General features: G+C 37.2%; 1 protein-coding gene across 2 annotated transcripts in view; it reads right to left on the bottom strand.

The window, feature by feature from the left end:
- snx27b (sorting nexin 27b) overlaps positions 1-19285 on the bottom strand; it is a 33286-nt gene continuing 14001 nt past the window's right edge. The window contains exons 5-13 of one of the 2 annotated variants that reach the window (XM_073846605.1): positions 14382-14486; positions 14217-14295; positions 11228-11391; positions 11041-11130; positions 10299-10448; positions 10032-10160; positions 8579-8638; positions 8446-8508; positions 1-7410 (exon numbers count right to left, since the gene is read on the bottom strand). In XM_073846605.1, coding sequence (XP_073702706.1) covers positions 7366-7410; positions 8446-8508; positions 8579-8638; positions 10032-10160; positions 10299-10448; positions 11041-11130; positions 11228-11391; positions 14217-14295; positions 14382-14486 — 885 coding nt within the window. In that variant the 3' untranslated portion in view covers positions 1-7365. The remainder of the gene's footprint in view (positions 7411-8445; positions 8509-8578; positions 8639-10031; positions 10161-10298; positions 10449-11040; positions 11131-11227; positions 11392-14216; positions 14296-14381; positions 14487-19285) is intronic. The other variant, XM_073846604.1, reaches the window with a different exon arrangement.

The following is a 19285-nucleotide window of genomic DNA, read 5'->3' as shown; positions in this document are numbered from 1 at the left end:
TTGAGTCAATAAATCAATTTATTTAAAAGAATAGGTTACATTTTATTTAAATGCTGTGACCAAACATTTAGATTTCTATTTCAAAATCTCCTCCAGATATCCCGTTTGTCTTGTTTTTTTGTTAAATTTGCAGTATGTGCCCTACATTGCTTATTTCAGTTTATACTACACCTTAGAGTCACTTTGTAAATGTATTTGTGCCTTATTTTTGAAAAGGTTACTCAAAAACTCACACCGCTGAAAATACTGTACACAGAGATATTTGTGTTCGAGTTTCATATTCAAATAAATTAAAGTATCAGTCCATAGAGCAAACGAACGAAGAGAATGAAGGAGTAAAGAATGAGAGAGGGGGAGAGATACGCACAGACGAAGGTAAAAGTTTCATCTTAAAGTCTACAACAGGCCATCTGACAGGAAAGAAGAGAGATTTGAACCGTATGCTTAAGCAGAGGCTTTGCATGAATCTGTGAAATCCTATGATAACCAGCATAACCGTTACATAAGACAGCTGAGGTAATCCAACACAACCAAATCCGCTGATCATTCTTTTCATAATCACTGTTTCACTCAGTTTGTCTATTAAAGGAATATTCTAGGTTTAATACAAGTTAAATATTCTCCATTTGTCCTTTTCTTCAAAATTATTTTTAAAATAATGAGAAAAAATAAAATAAAGGTTATACAGTTTTTTTTTTTTTAAACTTGTTTGTGTCAGCCATCCCTGCTGAAAAAAAAAAAACAGCTAAAACCGGCCTAAGCTGGTTCAAGATGCAAGTAGCTGGTTTTAGATGGTGGCCTCCCAGCCTGACCAACTAAGACCAGCCTGGGAAAGTGGCCAAAAGCCCTCAAAAAACAGCCTGCTGACCAGCTAAAACCAGCCTGGAAAGTGGCCAAAACCCCTCGAAAACCAGTCTGCTGACCAGCTAAGACCAGCCTGGGAAAGTGGCCAAAAACCCTCTAAAACCAGCCTGCTGACCAGCTAGAACCAGTCAAGTTGACCAGCTAAAACCAGCAAGGGAAAGAGGCCAAAACCCCTCTAAAACCAGCCTGCTGACCAGCTAGAACCAGCAAGGGAAAGAGGCCAAACCCCCTCTAAAACCAGCCTGCTGACCAGCTAGAACCGGCCAAGTTGACCAGCTAAAACCAGCAAGGGAAAGAGGCCAAAACCCCTCAAAAACCAGCCTGCTGACAAGCTAAGGCCAGCCTGGTAAAGTGGCCAAAACCCCTCTAAAACCAACCTGCTGACCAGCTAAAACCAGCCAAGTTGACCAGCTAAGACCAGCCTGGAAAAGTGGCCAAAACCCCTCTAAAACCAGCCTGCTGACCAGCTAGAACCAGCCAAGTTGACCAGCTAAAACCAGCATGGGAAAGAGGCCAAAACCCCTCTAAAACCAGCCTGCTGACCAGCTAAGGCCAGCCTGGTAAAGTGGCCAAAACCCCTCTAAAACCAGCCTGCTGACCAGCTAAAACCAGCCAAATTGACCAGCCTGGAAAAGTGGCCAAAACCCCTCTAAAACAAGCCTGCTGACCAGCTAAAACCAGCCTGGGACAAGTGGCCAAAACCCCTCTAAAACCAGCCTGCTGACCAGCTAAAACCAGCCTGGATGACCAGCTAAGACCGGTCTGGGAAAGTATCCAAAACCCCTCTAGAACCAGCCAGCTGACCAGCTAAGGCCAGCCTGGTAAATTGGCCAAAACCCCTCTAAAACCAGCCTGCTGACCAGCTAAGGCCAGCCTGGTAAAGTGGCCAAAACCCCTCTAAAACCAGCCTGCTGACCAGCTAAAACCAGCCTGGTAAAATGGCCAAAACCCCTCTAAAGCAAGCCTGCTGACCAGCTAAAACCAGCCTGGTAAAGTGGCCAAAACCCCTCTAAAACCAGCCTGCTGACCAGCTAAAACCAGCCTGGTAAAGTGGCCAAAACCCCTCTAAAACCAGCCTGCTGACCAGCTAAAACCAGCCTGGATGACCAGCTAAGACCAGCCTGGGAAAGTGGCCAAAACCCCTCTAAAACCAGCCTCCTGACCAGCTAAGACCAGCCTGGGAAAGTGGCAAAAACCCCTCTAAAACCAGCCTCCTGACCAGCTAAGACCAGCCTGGGAAAGTGGCCAAAACCCCTCTAAAACCAGCCTGCTGACCAGCTAAAACCAGCTAACCAGCCTAGGCTGGTTTTAGCTGTTTTTTTTTCAGCAGGGATTTTAGGGTTTAGAAGCTTTCATATCTCTGAAAGATCTGAAAATTCATTGTGATTCATTGTCTGAAAATTCAAAAGTGATTTGACAATAAAATGTGTCACCCCTGTTAAAAAAAAACAGCCTATGCTGGTTAGGTAGGTTTTGATGTTGGGATGCTGATTTAAGCCAGTCCTTAGCGGGTTTATGCTGGTTCTTGACCAGCAACATGACCAGTTGGACTAGCATAAACCAGCAAAGCACCAGCATAAACCAGCTACCTAACCAGCATATGCTGTTTTTTTCAACAGGGAATATATTTTTTGTGTCTAGTGTCTGTACTATTAAGACAGTATTTTAATGTTTACGTCAAATATTCTAAGTGCCTCATTGTAACCAAAATTTAAACTTTCTGTGTTAATCATCTTTATGGCAAAAATTTAGCACATCTTGTCCACATTCTTCACTAAAGAGCAGGCGTGGCCATTTTATAAATGTTATGGGTCTGCCTTCCGGTAGTCTCGCATAGCCAGACCTTCAGACTGACGGCTGAAGGTCTGGAACTCATGGCAGCTTTCATTGGCCAAGTCCCGCCCATAAGACCGTTTGATCAACATGTCAAACAACCAATCACAGTTCGTTTTGTTCAGCGTCATGTTTCTGTGCGTGGAAATGCCCCCACAACAACAGACTGGCGTGCAACAAGTCAGTCATTGAAATAACCAGCATTGAAAGATAACGAAGAAGAGGGAGAACAAGCAGTAAGTCAGTAATTTGTTCGCGAACGTCGCATATGTGTATATGTGTATAACAACAATGGCGTCCGCATAAGCACATTTTAGCAAAACGCGAGTAAATCAGTCTTTGTTTCCCGGCAGACCGAAAATAAACGCGACACTCGCGTCTTCCGGAAATCCGGTCAATTTCAACTAATCAGATGACAACTTCGACATTCCTGAAGTGTTTCCAGTTAAGCGTACCATATGCATCAGACATTTAGCCAACGTTCCATGGGCGCTCTGATTCCAACGTCTGAGGCTGAGACTAGCCTTCCGGTCTCATCCATGTTCAGCTACTTTTAGCTGTACAGTCGTGGCCAAAAGTTTTGAGAATGACACAAATATTAGTTTTCACAAAGTTTGCTGCTAAACCGCTTTTAGATCTTTGTTTCAGTTGTTTCTGTGATGTACTGAAATATAATTACAAGCACTTCATACGTTTCAAAGGTTTTTATCGACAATTACATGACGTTTATGCAAAGAGTCAGTATTTGCAGTATTGGCCCTTCTTTTTCAGGACCTGTGCAATTTGACTGGGCATGCTCTCAATCAACTTCTGGGCCAAATCCTGACTGATAGCAACCCATTCTTTCATAATGACTTTGTCAGAATTAGTGGGTTTTTGTTTGTCCACCCGAGGATTGAGGATTGACCACAAGTCAATAAGATCTGGGGAGTTTCCAGGCCATGGACCCAAAATTTCAACGTTTTGGTCCCCGAGCCACTTAGTTATCACTTTTGCCTTATGGCACGGTGCTCCATCGTGCTGGAAAATGCATTGTTCTTCACCAAACTGTTGTTGGATTGTTGGAAGAAGTTGCTGTTGGAGGGTGTTTTGGTACCATTCTTTATTCATGGCTGTGTTTTTGGGCAAAATGGTGAGTGAGCCCACTCCCTTGGATGAGAAGCAACCCCACACATGAATGGTACCAGGATGCTTTACTGTTGGCATGACACAGGACTGATGGTAGCGCTCACCTTTCTTCTCCGGACAAGCCTTTTTCCAGATGCCCCAAATAATCGGAAAGAGGCTTCATCAGAGAATATGACTTTGCCCCAGTCCTCAGCAGTCCATTCGCCATACTTTTTGCAGAAGATCAATCTGTCCATGATGGTTTTTTTTTGGAGAGAAGTGGCTTCTTTGCTGCCCTTCTTGACACCAGGCCTTCTTCCAAAAGTCTTGGCCTCACTGTGCGTGCAGATGCGCTCACACCTGCCTGCTGCCATTCCTGAGCAAGCTCTGCACTGGTGGCACTCCGATCCCGCAGCTGAATCCTCTTTAGGAGACGATCCTGGCGCTTGCTGGACTTTCTTGGATGCCCTGAAGCCTTCTTAACAATGCAGTGGAAAGTTTTTTCAGGATTAAGTTAATTTTCATGGCAAAGAAGGACTATGCAATTCACCTGATCACTCTTCATAACATTCTGGAGTATATGCAAATTGCTATTATAAAACCTTAAGCAGCAACTTTTCCAATTTCCAATATTTATGTAATTCTCAAAACTTTTGGCCACGACTGTACAAAACAGCTAGTTTTGCTGCTTGATATTGCAAAATCGTGTCTTATCATATTATTTTAATATGTTATGTTAATTATGGTTTGTAGTGCAAACAGTTTTACTGTTTACTGCATGTTGTTATTCTTCTGTTATTAAGTTAGCGGATAATAAACCGGAAGTCTCACCCACAGGCTTACCTACGTTTTAAAAAAAGCGTGGATATTAAAACCAAAATATCCCTTTAAAGTTGATAAATGTGATGACAGAAACATAATGGAACAGTACAGGACAGAAATGGCATGCTGTCAAGTCTCTAACACACACCTCACACACACACCTCACACACACACCTCACACACACACCTCACACACACACCTCACACACACACACACACACACACACACACACACACACACACACACACACACACACACACACACACACACACACACACACACACACACACTGTTTAAAAAGTGCAAAACATGTCATGACTGGTCCGGAGTGACAGGTTTGTATGCGCCTGCGCTACAATGTAAGTAACACTGAAAAAAGTCAAATGGATGATCTCACTCACACTTGGTTTGATGCAGACGGCTTCCTGTGCGTTCAGAGCCACCTATTGGCGGATAAAGGCATGGCATCCTAAAAATCGTAAACCATGCAGCCCAATATGCACACATAACGAACACTGCTGGCTTTCCAATTCAGTGCTTCACATTTATAACACTGGTAATACAACTCAAGTCATATATGAGCAGAGCGAACACCCACACAGCACTGGTACAGATGATCAGTGGGCAGGTGCTCTACAGCCATGGCCAGACCCACACACAATCTCTGCAGATTCACAACACCCAGAATTCACAAGTTGATCATATTCACCAGCCCTTGAGTGTTCACAGGTTATACAAATAAAGTCTGATACTAAAGTCTACTCTCAGCTGTGTTTGGGTCTTTGACATGTAAGAATGCCCATTAAAAGACTTTTTTTTTCTCAGAAATACTGTACACCTTTTATATTCATGTTGTTTCATAAGATATTAAAAAACAACGTGGCCTTAAGATAACTTACAATTATTTAAATTATAGTTCTATTAAAACAACTTAACTAATACTTTAAATACGGTGTTGGAAAGGCAAAACTGTTGAGAACCACTGAGAAAAAACTTTTAAATATATCTTTCAAGGTGAAAAGTATTGTTTTGGTAACACTTTATAATAAGGTTCATTAGTTAACATCAGCTAACTACATTAGTTAACATAAACGAAGATTAACCAGTACTTCTACAGCATTTATTAATCTTAGTTAATGTTAACTTCAGCATTTACTAATGCGTTACATCAAAAGTTGTGTTTGTTAACAGTTAATGCACTGTGAACTAACATTTACTAACAACGAACAACTGGTTTTATTAACCGACATTAACAAAGATGAATAAATACTGTAATGTATTGTTCATTGTTTATGCTATTTAAAACATTAAGGTGTCATTTGTTGACATTAGTTATTGTAAAGTGTTACCCTTCTGCTAACTATTTACTATAAGGTTCATTAGCTAACATTAGTTAACTACATTAGTTAACATGAACAAAGCATGAACAATACTTTTACAGCATGTATTAATTTTAATGTTAATTTCATCAATTAGTAATGCGTTATGAAAATACAAGCTGTGTTTGTTAACAGTTATTGTACTGTGAACAAACATTATCAATGAATAACAGTATTTATATTAACTAACATTAACAAAGATGAATCAATAGTGTGATAAATGTATCGTTCATTGCTCACTCATGTTAGTTAATACATTAATGTTAACAAATGAAACCTTATTTTAAAGTGCCATTGTTTACACAAATATTATGAATTATAAATATGTAAGGAATGAATTGGAACCTGAACTAACCCTCAAAAATATTTTATATCAGAAAAAAAGATTCATAGGAGGTGTATTCAATATCTGTATGTATGACTTGTATTTTTAACATTTTGAATAAATAATTTAAAAAGAGCATTATGTCATTGACCCATTTAACACATTTTACCAGCAGAAATGTCCAATAAAAATCAGAACAGAAATTCCATCTGGGCCTGGCGATGGCTAACGCAATCAAATACTGCTTTGGAGAATAAAAAGACAGATGAGAGCACAAACAAAAATTAAATTAAAAACCTCAGTTCAGCTAAAGGGCTGAAAATCTGTACAAACCTACTACCAACACAGTGGCAATAGTGAGGTAAGAGACAATTTAGTGTGGAAAAGCATGGAAAGTATTGATCTGTCTCTCTCGCCCTTGTTTCTACTCGCTTGAAAAGGCTCGTTTTCTCTTTCCCTCTCTCACTCTGATTGTCCAAGTGGAAAATGTAGTAATGGTTTTATATATTCTTTTTTTGAATGGATACATTCTGAGAGAGCATCTCTGCCCTCACAGGTGCACGTGTTAGTGTCAGGATGATGCATTAGTCAGACCGCCAACGTTTCCATGTCTTCAAATTGACACTCTCTGCAGAAGGACAGGTCAGTCTCTCAGCTGTCTGCATCTGAAGACCAGTCACATGACATGAATTAGTCACAATGCTGGTGCCATGTCAACGACCAGGGTGCGCTCATCAGACATCACTTTCAGCGGCATCTCTCCCTGGTGGTCAGTACGTCCAACATAATTCTGTCCAGTCCAGTGAAATGATGGCGTAAGTCTCTAAAAGTCTCTTGTAGTTCCATATTTTGATCGTTGTACTGTGGTTATGTCATTTCCTGCTTCGTATCTTCCTATTTCGGTAAGTGTGTATCAGTAGTGGAGTACGTATAAGCATATGGGACTGGTTTGAAATGTTTTCGGAGTCTCTGTATGCAGCTTTTAGTGTACGTGTGCGTGTGTTTGAGAATTCAAGAGGAGATGATCTCTTCATTCATGTGCCTCCATCCCTTCTGTGTCTCAACAGTTGGAAGATATTCTGTCAAAGAGAGACTGGTTTCAGAGCACACATTACGCACACTCATTAGAGGATTAGTTCACTTCCAGAATAAACATTTCCTGATAATTTACTCATCCAAGATGTTTGTCTTTCTGTCTTCAGTTGAAAAGAAATTAAGGTTTTTGAGGAAAACATACCAAGATTTTCTCCATATAGTGGACTTCAATGGTGGCCAACTAGCCTGAAAAAAATCCAGACCCTAATCTATTAAGATTAAGGGTCTGGCATCGAGCAACGAAAAGGGCCTAACTCGAGGGGCGGCACCAAGCATGCATTTGAAACTCTCACTGCACTCAATTGGATAATGCCACAACCAATCACAACAGCGGAGCTAACTGATAGATTAAACTCTTGCCGTATCCAGTCGGCAAAACAGCAAAAAGGTCCTTCTTGCAAAGGAACGATTCGAGCGCGGTTTTCTGTTCATCTTTTATATGAAAAGCCAAGTCTAACTCGTTCATTGTTCAAACAACTGGTGTTCATCTGTAGCCATCTTTCAAAGTTTACTAAATGATTCCGGACGTCGCAACACTGTTGTCATCAGCTTAGCTTGCCTCTGGCCCGCCTACATCAGATACACCAATTTGATTGGTTCCCAGAACTGCTTACATAATGCAGTAACGTGCATCATTGCTCGATGCCAGAGTGTCTTGCAGAGACAATTCAAATTGTACTCTCGCGAGACCTCTGGATTTCCAGGGTAGTGGCCAACAGGTTGAAGGTCCAAATTGCAGTTTCAGTGCAGCTTCAAAGGGCTCTACACAATCCCAGCCGAGGAAGAAGAGATCAGTCATTTTCCAAAAAATTGAACAATTTTGAAACTGCAATTTAGACCTTCAACCCATTGGCCACCATTGAAGTCCACTATATGGAGAGAAATCTTGGTATGTTTTCTTCAAAAACCTTAATTTCTTGAATGACATAGGGGTGAGTCAATTATCAGGATTTTTTTCTCTGGAAGTAAACTCATTCTTTAATATCCACAATTCAAAACGGAGGCAGGCAGAGCCTTACCTTACCGCACATACCATCTTTACTGCAGTTCTTATTGTCCTTGTCTGTGGCCTCCTCTTCAACCTGAAAATATATATCAATCAATAAGAACAAGAAGAGCAAGCAGACTCTCACTCAGAACTGAAGTACCCACCTCTTTTCTCCATTTGAGCTCGCAGAAGACTCTCTCGAAGCACTCGTGCATGTAGTTGAACTAGAAAGGTAAAGGCATTTTTAGTGCCAGGGCTCAGTATGTTTAACGGAGACGTTCACTAACAGAGTGAAAATTTAAAAAGAGTGATAATTTACTCAGCCCCATGCCGTGTCTTTCTTTTTTCAGTCACAAAGAAATTAAGGTTTTTGAGGAAAACATTCCAGGATTTTTCTCTGTATAATGGACTTAATAGCAGCCAACTGGCTGAAGGTCCAATATTGCAGTTTCAATGCAGCTTCAAAGGGCTCTAAATGATCCCAGCCAAGGAATAAGTGTCTTATCTAGCGAAACAATCATTCATTTTCATAAAAAAAAAACATGTAAAAAAATGTATATACTTTTTAACCACAAATGCTGGCCTTGAACTAGCTCTGCGATGCACATCAACAACTTGGAAAGGTCAAGCTTTTCCAACTTCAAAATCATAATTTGTTTGTAACGGGCGTTTGACTTTCTTTTGCACGCTCGCTTTATAAACACCATGTCAGTAGTACCGGCTACATTACGCGTGCATAATTACATAATGGGTGAGGTTGAGTTAGAGCAAGACGAGCATTTATGGTTAAAAAGTATATACATTTTTTGAAAACAACCGATTGTTTCACTAGGTAAGACCATAGAATGTAAAAAATATGGACATAGTGTCTGTGACGTCACCGTAGGTTTCTGAAGAACATTTTTTAAGCTCAAAGTGGCCGGGAGTCAGCCGTCGCCATCTTGGAATCACTCCCAGATAATCGAAAATGGGCAATAAAGGCGGGACGTGGGTGGAGCTGGTTGCTGAAACCACGCCTGCCTAGTGCGACAGTGGTGACAGCAGCTGCGACCCACCTGTCACTCAAGTGGCCACGCCCTTAATTATGCAGAACTTTGAGGCTTAATATTACTTAAACGGATGAGTTATAAAAAAATCCCCCCACCCTCACAGTTGACATGGAGGACTTTTTGTACCAGACTGTAAACATTTTTTCTGCTGTAAAGTTGGCCATTTAACAATGGGGAGTCTATCGAAATGACTCCCTTTTGGAGCCAGTCTCTAGCGGCCAGTCGATGAATTGCGGTCTGGGTCACTTCCGTGTTTGTTTCAATAGAGAGAACGGGAAGTTTTTGCTTGGATAAGACCCTTATTCCTCGGCTGGGATCATGTACAGCTTTGAAGCTGCATTGAAACTACAATTTCCGACCTTTAACACTTTGCTCCCCATTGAAGTCCACTATATTAAGACAAATCCTGGAATGTTTTTGACTGAAGAAAGACAGACATGAACATCTTGGATGAGTACATTATCAGGAAATGTTCATTCTGGAAGTGAACTTGTCCATTAAATATGATCATTAAAAATGATGCATTTTCATGGCGACACAGTCAAGTGCATGACTCAGTGTGACTCACATATGGAGTGAAGATTTTGACCCAGCGAGGTTTCTTCTCCCCTCGCGCGTACTCGAAACAGAAAGCCATTCCTTCTTCATCTGTGTCCCATCTCTGCATCTCAGACCATTCAAATGCTATCACCTGATTCTGTAATGACAGAAAGAGCAAATTTGAAATCATTAGAAACCATCATCTGAATTATTTTCTAATTTATATAAAATGAAGTATCAACAACATCCACTACTAATACGCAGCTTTTTACTCTATCAAAGCAAACATATTCACCTCTAGAGTGCCATCCTCTGTACACGCATGGAGTTTAAAGTGGCGGATGCTGATCGCTGTAATGACGTGACCTTTCCTACGTGAGTCACAGGAGCAGTGCGGGAAAGTGATCTCATTGTAGCCCTCACAAGTCCTCAGAATACTTAAATACTGCAGAGAGGTACAGGAAGCACTTGCATTATGATTCATTCACTTTTCAGTTAAACGTGTACGCTACTGTACATTAATACTAAACTGTTCAAAAGTTCAGGGTTGGAAAGACATTTTAGTGTTTTTGAAAAAAGTATCTTATTCTCATCAAATTTACAATAATTTTTAAAACACCTTTCTGGGCCTTGAACATGCCAGTTGCATTGCTTTCTATGCAGGGTAAAAAAGCTTTTGGATTTCATTTAAAATATCAGTTTGTGTTCAAAAGATGAACACTTACAGGTTTGAAACAACACGAGGGTGAGTGATTAATAACAGAATTTTCTTTTCTGGGTGAACTAACCCTTTGAATCAGATCAAATCAAACTTCATGGTGTCAAACCTATGACTTCTGATATTTAATTTGAGAGCTGGAAAGGATTCCAAGATTCAAAACTTTCCTTTTGTCTTGCACAGAAAACATAACAGCATACATGTTTGGAAAAACATGATGGTAAGTAAATGACAAAGTTTTCATTTTTTGATTAACTATGCCTCCCCCAGAACCCCACCATTTCCTATAACAGTGAATCTGCATTGTTTAAAGACTGACCATGGTCATTTTCCTCTGTTCTGTGAGCTTTTGGAGCTGGTAGGATTTCTCTCCCACTTTGATGAATCCCTTTTTCACATCATCCAGAGCCTGAGAGAGGACACAAGTAAACACACAAGTAACAGATTAAAAGCACAGCACACAGCCACTAACATACATTTGCTTGAAAACACACAAGTTTGCAGACCTGATGAAAGCAATAGTTGATGGCCAGCTCATTATCGTTGAGCAGAATCTCTTCTTCTGTGGTGAAGAGCCACTTGCGAAGCGTGAGGCAGGTGCCTGGGACAGCAGATGTATAGTTCTGCACATACAGCTTATGTGGAAACTCATTAGGGGCCAGCTTGCGTGCTAAGAGATAGAGAGACGGAGATATAGATGTCGATAAGCATAAGGAAACAGGGACAGAGAGAAAGTGTCCGGGTATTTATAGGAAGACTTCATTATGCACTTCATTCATCTTTATATATCACTTTATAACATGAATATTACAGATTTAGAGTTAATAGATAGTATATGGTTTAAAAAAATTCTTTTCAGCAAGGAGGTGCATTAAATTAACCAAGTATCACAGCAAAGACATTTCCTACGGTTTCAAAAGACTTCTATTTTAAATAAAAGCTGTTCTTTTTAATGTTTGATTCAATGCGGTTTTATTCAAACTCTGAGAAAATGCATCACGGTTTCCACAAAAATAGTAGGCAGCACATTTATTTTCAGCATGGATAAAAATAATAAATGTTCCTTTATTAACAAATTAGAAGGACTGGAGTACTGTTGCTGAAAATTCAGCTTTCCCATAACATAATAAACAACAAAATAAACATTTGGGGTGTATACATACATGTAGCCTAAATACACATATAAAAACATTTTAAATCATAATATTTCACAATATTACTGTTTTTTTTTCCCCCAGCTAAATGTAGGCTTGGGAAGTATTGGAGACTTCTTTAACAGACATTAAAGAAATCTTACAGACAATTTTTGAACAATCGTGTATATAGGCCATTCTACAGAATTGGTTCAAACTCGGCCAAAAAAGTAAAAATGTGTATTTTTCCATAAATTTTGGATGTATGCAAACTGTATAATATCCAAGATACACATTTCTAATAATTGTGCAGTTAATTCTCATTTTATTTTCAGGAAGTTTTGAAATATTTGTCCTCTCCCCAAATTTGCCACTAACGAAACACAGTAATCTATAATTTAATAAGAAGGGTTATATTGACCTATTTAGATTTTGCTTACACCTACGTTGTAAATATATATTTATCCGTTTATTAAAACATTTTCAAAAGGTAAATCAATAACAATTACAGTTTTAACAATATTTCAAGTATGAGACTTGTATTTTGAATCCAATTTTTCCTTGTAAAAGGCAAAAAGTTGATCATATGATTTCAAGATTAAGGATTCATTAGATTGAATATACATTAAACCAAACAGTATCATAACATCCTAGTTGATAATTCAGAATACTTTACTTTTTCAAAACAACAATGGAATGAAATGAAAAAAAAAAAAAAAGACAGCCATCTCCCTATTGCTATTTCCCACTAAATGATGATTTTATATATACTAAGCTTACTGATATTTTGAATATTGTGTGTCTCAATAGATCATAGCAAACATCTAAGATTTGAATACTTAAATGCTTTTTATGTGTATTTTTTGGTTGTGGGACAGCAGTCTGCACCAACTCCCAAATATGGGAGAATGTCCCATATATGTGACCCTGGACCACAAAACCAGTCTTAAGTCGCTGGGGTATATTTGTAGCAATAGCCAAAAATACATTGTATGGGTCAAAATTATTGATTTTTCTTTTATGTCAAACATCATTAGGAAATTAAGTAAAGATCATGTTCCATGAAGATTTTTTGTAAAATTCCTACTGTAAACCTATCAAAATGTAATTTTTGATTAGTAATATGCATTGCTAAGAACTTAATTTGGACAACTTTAAAGGTGTTTTTCTCAGTATTTTGATTTTTTGCACCCTTAGATTTCAGATTTTCAAATAGATGTATCTCGGCCAAATATTGTCCTATCCTAACAAACCATACTTCAATAGAAAGCATATTTATTGAGCTTTCATATGATGTATATATCTCAGTTTTGTAAAATTTAACCTTATGACTGGTTTTGTGGTCCAGGGTCACATATGAAATACAAAAGGCATTCATTTCAGAAGAACCAATGTTTCTTTCAAGCAAAGTTTGTACCAGGAGGTTCCTGTTCTCTGTATTGTAAGTCAAATAAGCCAGACTACTGAGTCTCTCACATTTGGTCTTTAATGGCTCTTGGTGACCCTGTCACATTCTTTGACTACTTATGCTGATTGAATTAGGACTGGTAAATGGGGCAGGTTGCTATACCTAAATACTTAATTTGCATGTTTTAAGGTCATCACCCAAATGCTCTGTCTCCATTTTAACCACTGCCCCCTTAAATGCATATAAACTACTATGTATCAATGCCTTAGTTACAATAGTTAGGCTTTTGATGACTGTAGTGCCACACGGTGCATTCTCAATAAAGAAGCCTGCTGAAGATACCCAAGAGTCTCCTGGTCTTTGCTTCCGTGAACATTTTGCCTTCATTAAGTGACTGGATAAGAAGATTAGCAAACAAAGAGGCTTGTATAATTCAACAGCAGTGAGCTCCCAAACTCCATACATGAGAGAACCATTTAAATTCTAGGAAATAAAAGGTAGCAAATGTGAGAACTGTGAAAAAATCATTATATGAATTTAAAAAAAAAAATACTATGGGCAAAATTTCATTTCATGTCTTACGATGCATCTAAAATAGATTAAAGCAATAGTTCACCCCAAGATGAGAATTCAGTCATCATTTACTCACCCTCTAGTTGTTCCAAACCAGTTGTAACCAAACTATTCCTGGTTACCAACATACTTCAAAATATTTTCTTCAGTTTTCACCCGAAGAAATAACTCCATACTGTTTTGAAACAACTAGAGGGTGAGTAAATGACTGAATTTTCATTTTGCGGTGACAAATATCAATATCAACGTATTGATATGAACAATCAGATTGGAATCAGTTGATCATGGGGTTCAATTATTTGTATAAACCAAAATTAAGCAATCTAAACCACTACATCACTTGTTACTACTAAACAAGCATTAAATGAGACAAACTCTTACCAAAGGAGTGGTTAATGACTTCAAACAGGGCAAAATAGCTTGCTGTAATGCTGTCCATCCCAATTTTTGTTACAACAGCCTGAAAAAGACAGGAGGAAGAATGTAATGTATGGATATGAAAACTGTTGCATTTGATATAAAATGTTGCATGATTAAATGCAGTACCTGGTAGACCTGGTCTGTTGTGCAATTCTTTCGCACCCGGACGGTAACTGTAGTTTTGTCTGGCATGGCTATCCTTAGCTCCACATCAGAAACACCGTTATAATTCTAGGAGGAATAAGAGAGAGAGAGCGACCTAAAAATACAGTCTAAACAGGCAGAGTAGTGCTTTAGGCTGCTTGTCCACTGTGTGCTGGAGAAACACCCTGACAGGTACAGACTCACACTCACAGCTGAGCAATGGGAAATGCAAATTGGTATACAAATAACATCAAGATTGCCACATTTTAAAAAGCTGCTTCTTTATACTGATTAAACAATCCATTTCATTTGAACAAAAATAAACAGATATGAAACCAGGTCCATCTGATTTTGAAAGACATACTGTACCGGTTTTTGAGCCCTGGGAGGACTGTTCAGTTTTTTTCTTGCAATTTTATTTTCATATTTTATACCTTTTCTTTCTTTCTTATTTATTTCGTCTTTTTCTTTCTCTCTTTTATTTGTCTCATTTTTTTCTTTCTTTTTCGTCTCTTTCTTGTCTCTTTCTTTCTAATTTGTCTCTTTTTTATGTCTCTTTTTATTTGTCTCTTTCTTTCTTATATCTTACGTCTCTGTTTCATTTCTTTATTTTTGTGTTTGTTACTTTCTCTTTCGATCCTTTTTGTCTTTATTCCTTTTTCTTATTTGTCTCTTTTTCTTTCTTTTTTATGTCTCTTTCTTTCTTTCTTATTTGTTTCTTTCTTCCTTTTTCTCTCATTTGTCTTTCTTTCTTATTTGTCTCTTTCTTTCCTTGTCTTTTATGTCTCTTTGATTTCTTTCTTTGATCTTTTGGTTCCTTCTCTTTCTATCCTTTTTGTCTTTCTTTCTTTCTTTCTTATTTGTCTCTTTCTTTCTTTCTCTTTCTCTTTATTTGTTTCTGTCTTTTTGTCACTTTTGTATTTGTCTTTTATTCTAATCTGTCTTTTATTCTAATTTGTCTCTTTCTTTCTTTCTATCTTTCTCTTTCTTATTTGTCTCTTTCTTTCTTTTGATTCGTCTCTTTCGTTCTTTCTGTCTTCCAACAAAGTTCTATTATTGCCGGCAGCTGACTTGCTACTTAGATCTCTGATACTTCTGTTATTTTATTTTATTTTTTACAAAAAGTAAGAGAATATCAAAATATGCATAGCAATTAAAATAATTAAATTCCATAACCTCATAGTTAATCACGGTTTATATCATATTACTAATTAACTTGTTATGACAGTACATAAATGGCAGCTGTTAAGGTTTTTATTTTTTTTATTTTTTTAATAAAACAAATAAACATGATTTCAGCTTACATCTTGATTTTTAGTTGTTTAACTCTTATTTTAAATAATATTGTGTCATCTTGCGGCCTTTCTGGGAAGTGTGCTTAAGTCGTATCGTGTTGCCCATTTCATCACATGGAAATTTGCAGTTATAATCAAGCTAAAGCAGGTTTTTACAGTCTCCTTCTCTTTGTTCAAATACATTTGCATGTACTCGTTTAGCGGTCTTTGCTGTGTGCTGATCATATTTAGGCTTTAAAGGGCTCATGAACTGAAAAATTTAAAATTCCCTTGATCTGACATATAAGAGGTCACTGTACTATAAAAACAATCTTTAAGTTTCAGAACTCAAAACTTTCTCATTAGTCTAAAAACAGCTTATATTGAAGCCAATCTGCCAAAATGACAGGTTGTGGAATGTGTCACTTTATGATATAATAGTGTGGCTAAACACCACCTCCGCAGAAGAAGATCAACGCCGCCTCCTATATCACAACCTTTGTTCACTTCATTATACCATGGATTCGTTTACAAACAAGGCACAATTGAATGCAGGATTTCAGAAAGACTGAAGATAGAAGACGATGCTGTGCTGACTATATTGGATCCGACAGTAATGTCACACTACACAAGTGTGAGTAACTGTTTTATTACATCACTATTGCTTTGTCTGTTATTACAGACCATTTGACATGAGTATTTATGTGTTTTTAAACTAAATCACAGCTGCGTCCATCTATGAAGGATGTAAGCTGTCAAACATACACAACTGTTAGGCAATCGTAGCAGTGGGTGTTTACTTCTGAGTTTACAATCCGCCATGCTTATTCAAACTATGATGAGAGGGGTCAAAACAGGACAGAAAATAGCATGTAAAATCTCAATAACATTGTAAGTGGACTTTAGAGAACAGTACAAAAAAGTAGGTTCATTAAACCTTTAAAATTCATAAAAGTTGTTCATTTGCAAAGATTATCATGATCAAGAATCATAAAATTTGTTGGTCCCTGTGCTTATTTTCTGTAAAAATAAAAAAATCAATGGAAAAATCCTATTGGGTTTTTGCTGAGGGAACCAGGGTTACGCAAACTTCTGGGTTGGCCTATAAAAATACAAAATGACTGCAGCGCTCTGGCTGTTAGCAGGGCATGAAACATTTTTTATCATCCTAATATGCTTAAAAAATCAAGCCTGGCCACCCTGTCCCAGAGGACAAAGTCTGCATGCCCAGACACAGTGTTGGGGAGGTTACTTTGGAAATGTAATAGATTACAGATTACAAATTACCCTATTTAAAATGTAAAAAGTAGTGTACCTTTTCAATTACTTTAGAAAAGTAAAGTAACTGATTACATCTGATTACTTTTTGATTACTTTTAAGTTTCTAATGGATATTTTCAACTTTATACTGTACCAAGCAGGTGTGAACTTACAGTAGCACTCTGATTACTGTTAGAATTTCAAAATCTTTCATCACTTGAATTAAGATTATATTAATTTAATTTTAAAGTACAGCCACCACAAAACCAGACCTTATAACAAAAAAAAATGTTTACTGTTGTTACAAAATCAAATTTTTGCATAGCTTTGACAGGACACATTGGCAAGTAACAATGCCTTGAAAAAAAAAACTTAAATCTTAAAAAAGATTTCTTGAATGTTTCCTCTAAAAAAGCAGATAATTATTTTTAGTTATATTTAAGAGAAAACACAATTCTAGATTATAATAATGTAGTAAAAACACGTTTTTTTTTCTTCTTGCTGATATAATAAAAAATAGTAAAAATCTGCATACTATTAATTTTTTACCACTATTTGTGAAGGGAAATCATTATACCATACAGGGCTAATAATTATTTCTCACTAACAGAAGCAAGAATAGATTCTAGAATAGATACTGCCAAATCCAAACAGACTCCATCATTGTAGCCGTGTCATAAAATCCATGGTATTGTTTATTTTTTTTATTGTTTTAAATAAAGTTACATTTCATCTAAAACACTGCTTAGATTCAATGACCAACTGGGACAAAATGGGACAAACTGAGAGATTTGTCCACTAGGTGGCATGTTAGGTCAACATCGATCATTATAGAGAAAAGTTTCAAGCCCTCCAGAAAAATAGATTTATATTTTTCGAAAATAAACAAAACTGCAGCGGATTTTCATCCTTCAAATCATTAGTCACGTTTCAGCTGAAAATCACGCAGTAGTCTAAACACTGATTTTACAAATGACACTCAAAATTAAAATGGTTTGAAAATGCGATATTTTTTTGTGAAAGGGTTCATAAATACAAGTGTGTCTGGTAAAGGCAGCTAGCAGGCTAGCTAATTTGTTATGAATGCTTTTAATATTGATCTCGAATACACAAAGGGGACGATGAACGCGCTGAAAAAGAGGATTAACCTAATTGGCAGACGTAGTGCGTCGCAAATACAAACCGGAAAATCAATCAAAAGCATCAGAATAGTACCGCTTTATTAAATGGCCTTAGCAGAAGGCATCGTGCATATCAAAAACAGGCAAAGCAACAGATATTGAACATATCCCAGATTTGTAAAGAAAAATTTTAAATGTAACCTAGGGCTGGGCGATATGGCTGAAAACTATATCACGATATCAGTGTTTCATATCGGTCAATATCGATAATTATTGATATTTTGATGACCCATTTAAAATAAGGACCAGGAGAAAAATATATTACACTCAAGCATTTTTATTTTAAACTTAACCTGCCTCTGATCATAATCCCCTCAGTTATTAAGACAGAAATGTCAACAACCATGGAAAACTCAAATAATTAAAATGTAAACATAAGTCTAAAGTCACAATATACACTTAATTATCTCTTAATCAAACCCCATTCATTGTCGATGAAGTGAATGGTCAAGCTAATGTATGGCCCAGAAGTACGGCTTGACCATAGGTCAGAGGTTGTTGCAAAGTACTTGGCTGATTATATTTTTTCTGCACAGACTGCTGGTTGCCAGTAGCCAACATTACTTCTTTCCCGGTACTTTAGCCTATACTTTGTGTATAACAAAAATATTTATTTAAGTGAAAAAATAAGTCCAAAACTTTCAACATTTTGAACAATAGGGCCTTACAATCTTTTTTTTTTTTTTTTTTTTTTCTCAGAAATTCTTGTTTTAATTTTTCTGATAATCAAATGAAAGCAAAATCACAGATTTATTTTTAAAAATAAAAATAAAAATAAACGGAGCTTTACTGTTAAAATTAATACATAGAAGAAAAATTATATTCAGTTAAAAAAAGGTTTAATAATAATAGTATTTATTTTTTATCATATATATATTGTTTTATGTAAACTATTTAAATGTGAACATATAAACACCTACATTATACTGTACAGTAATACAAGACTAATATTGTTCTGTTACATGTTAAACCGTACTTTTATTTTGACAGGTTGCCGTGAAGTTTCAGTGTGTAATACAGTATGAATGATGCTAGTTTCACTAATGAAACGGTAAAATTGACAAAAAGTGACACTCACAGCAGCTTTGGAGATGTATTTATTGGAGTTTGTCTGTTCATGTGAGATGCAAAGGCCAAAAATTAGCGGGAGCGTCACGTGTGCAGTATGCGT

This window comes from Garra rufa, chromosome 9 (assembly GCF_049309525.1).
Source record: "Garra rufa chromosome 9, GarRuf1.0, whole genome shotgun sequence".
Lineage (NCBI taxonomy): Eukaryota > Metazoa > Chordata > Actinopteri > Cypriniformes > Cyprinidae > Garra > Garra rufa.
This window is presented reverse-complemented; position numbering and strand designations above follow the sequence as displayed.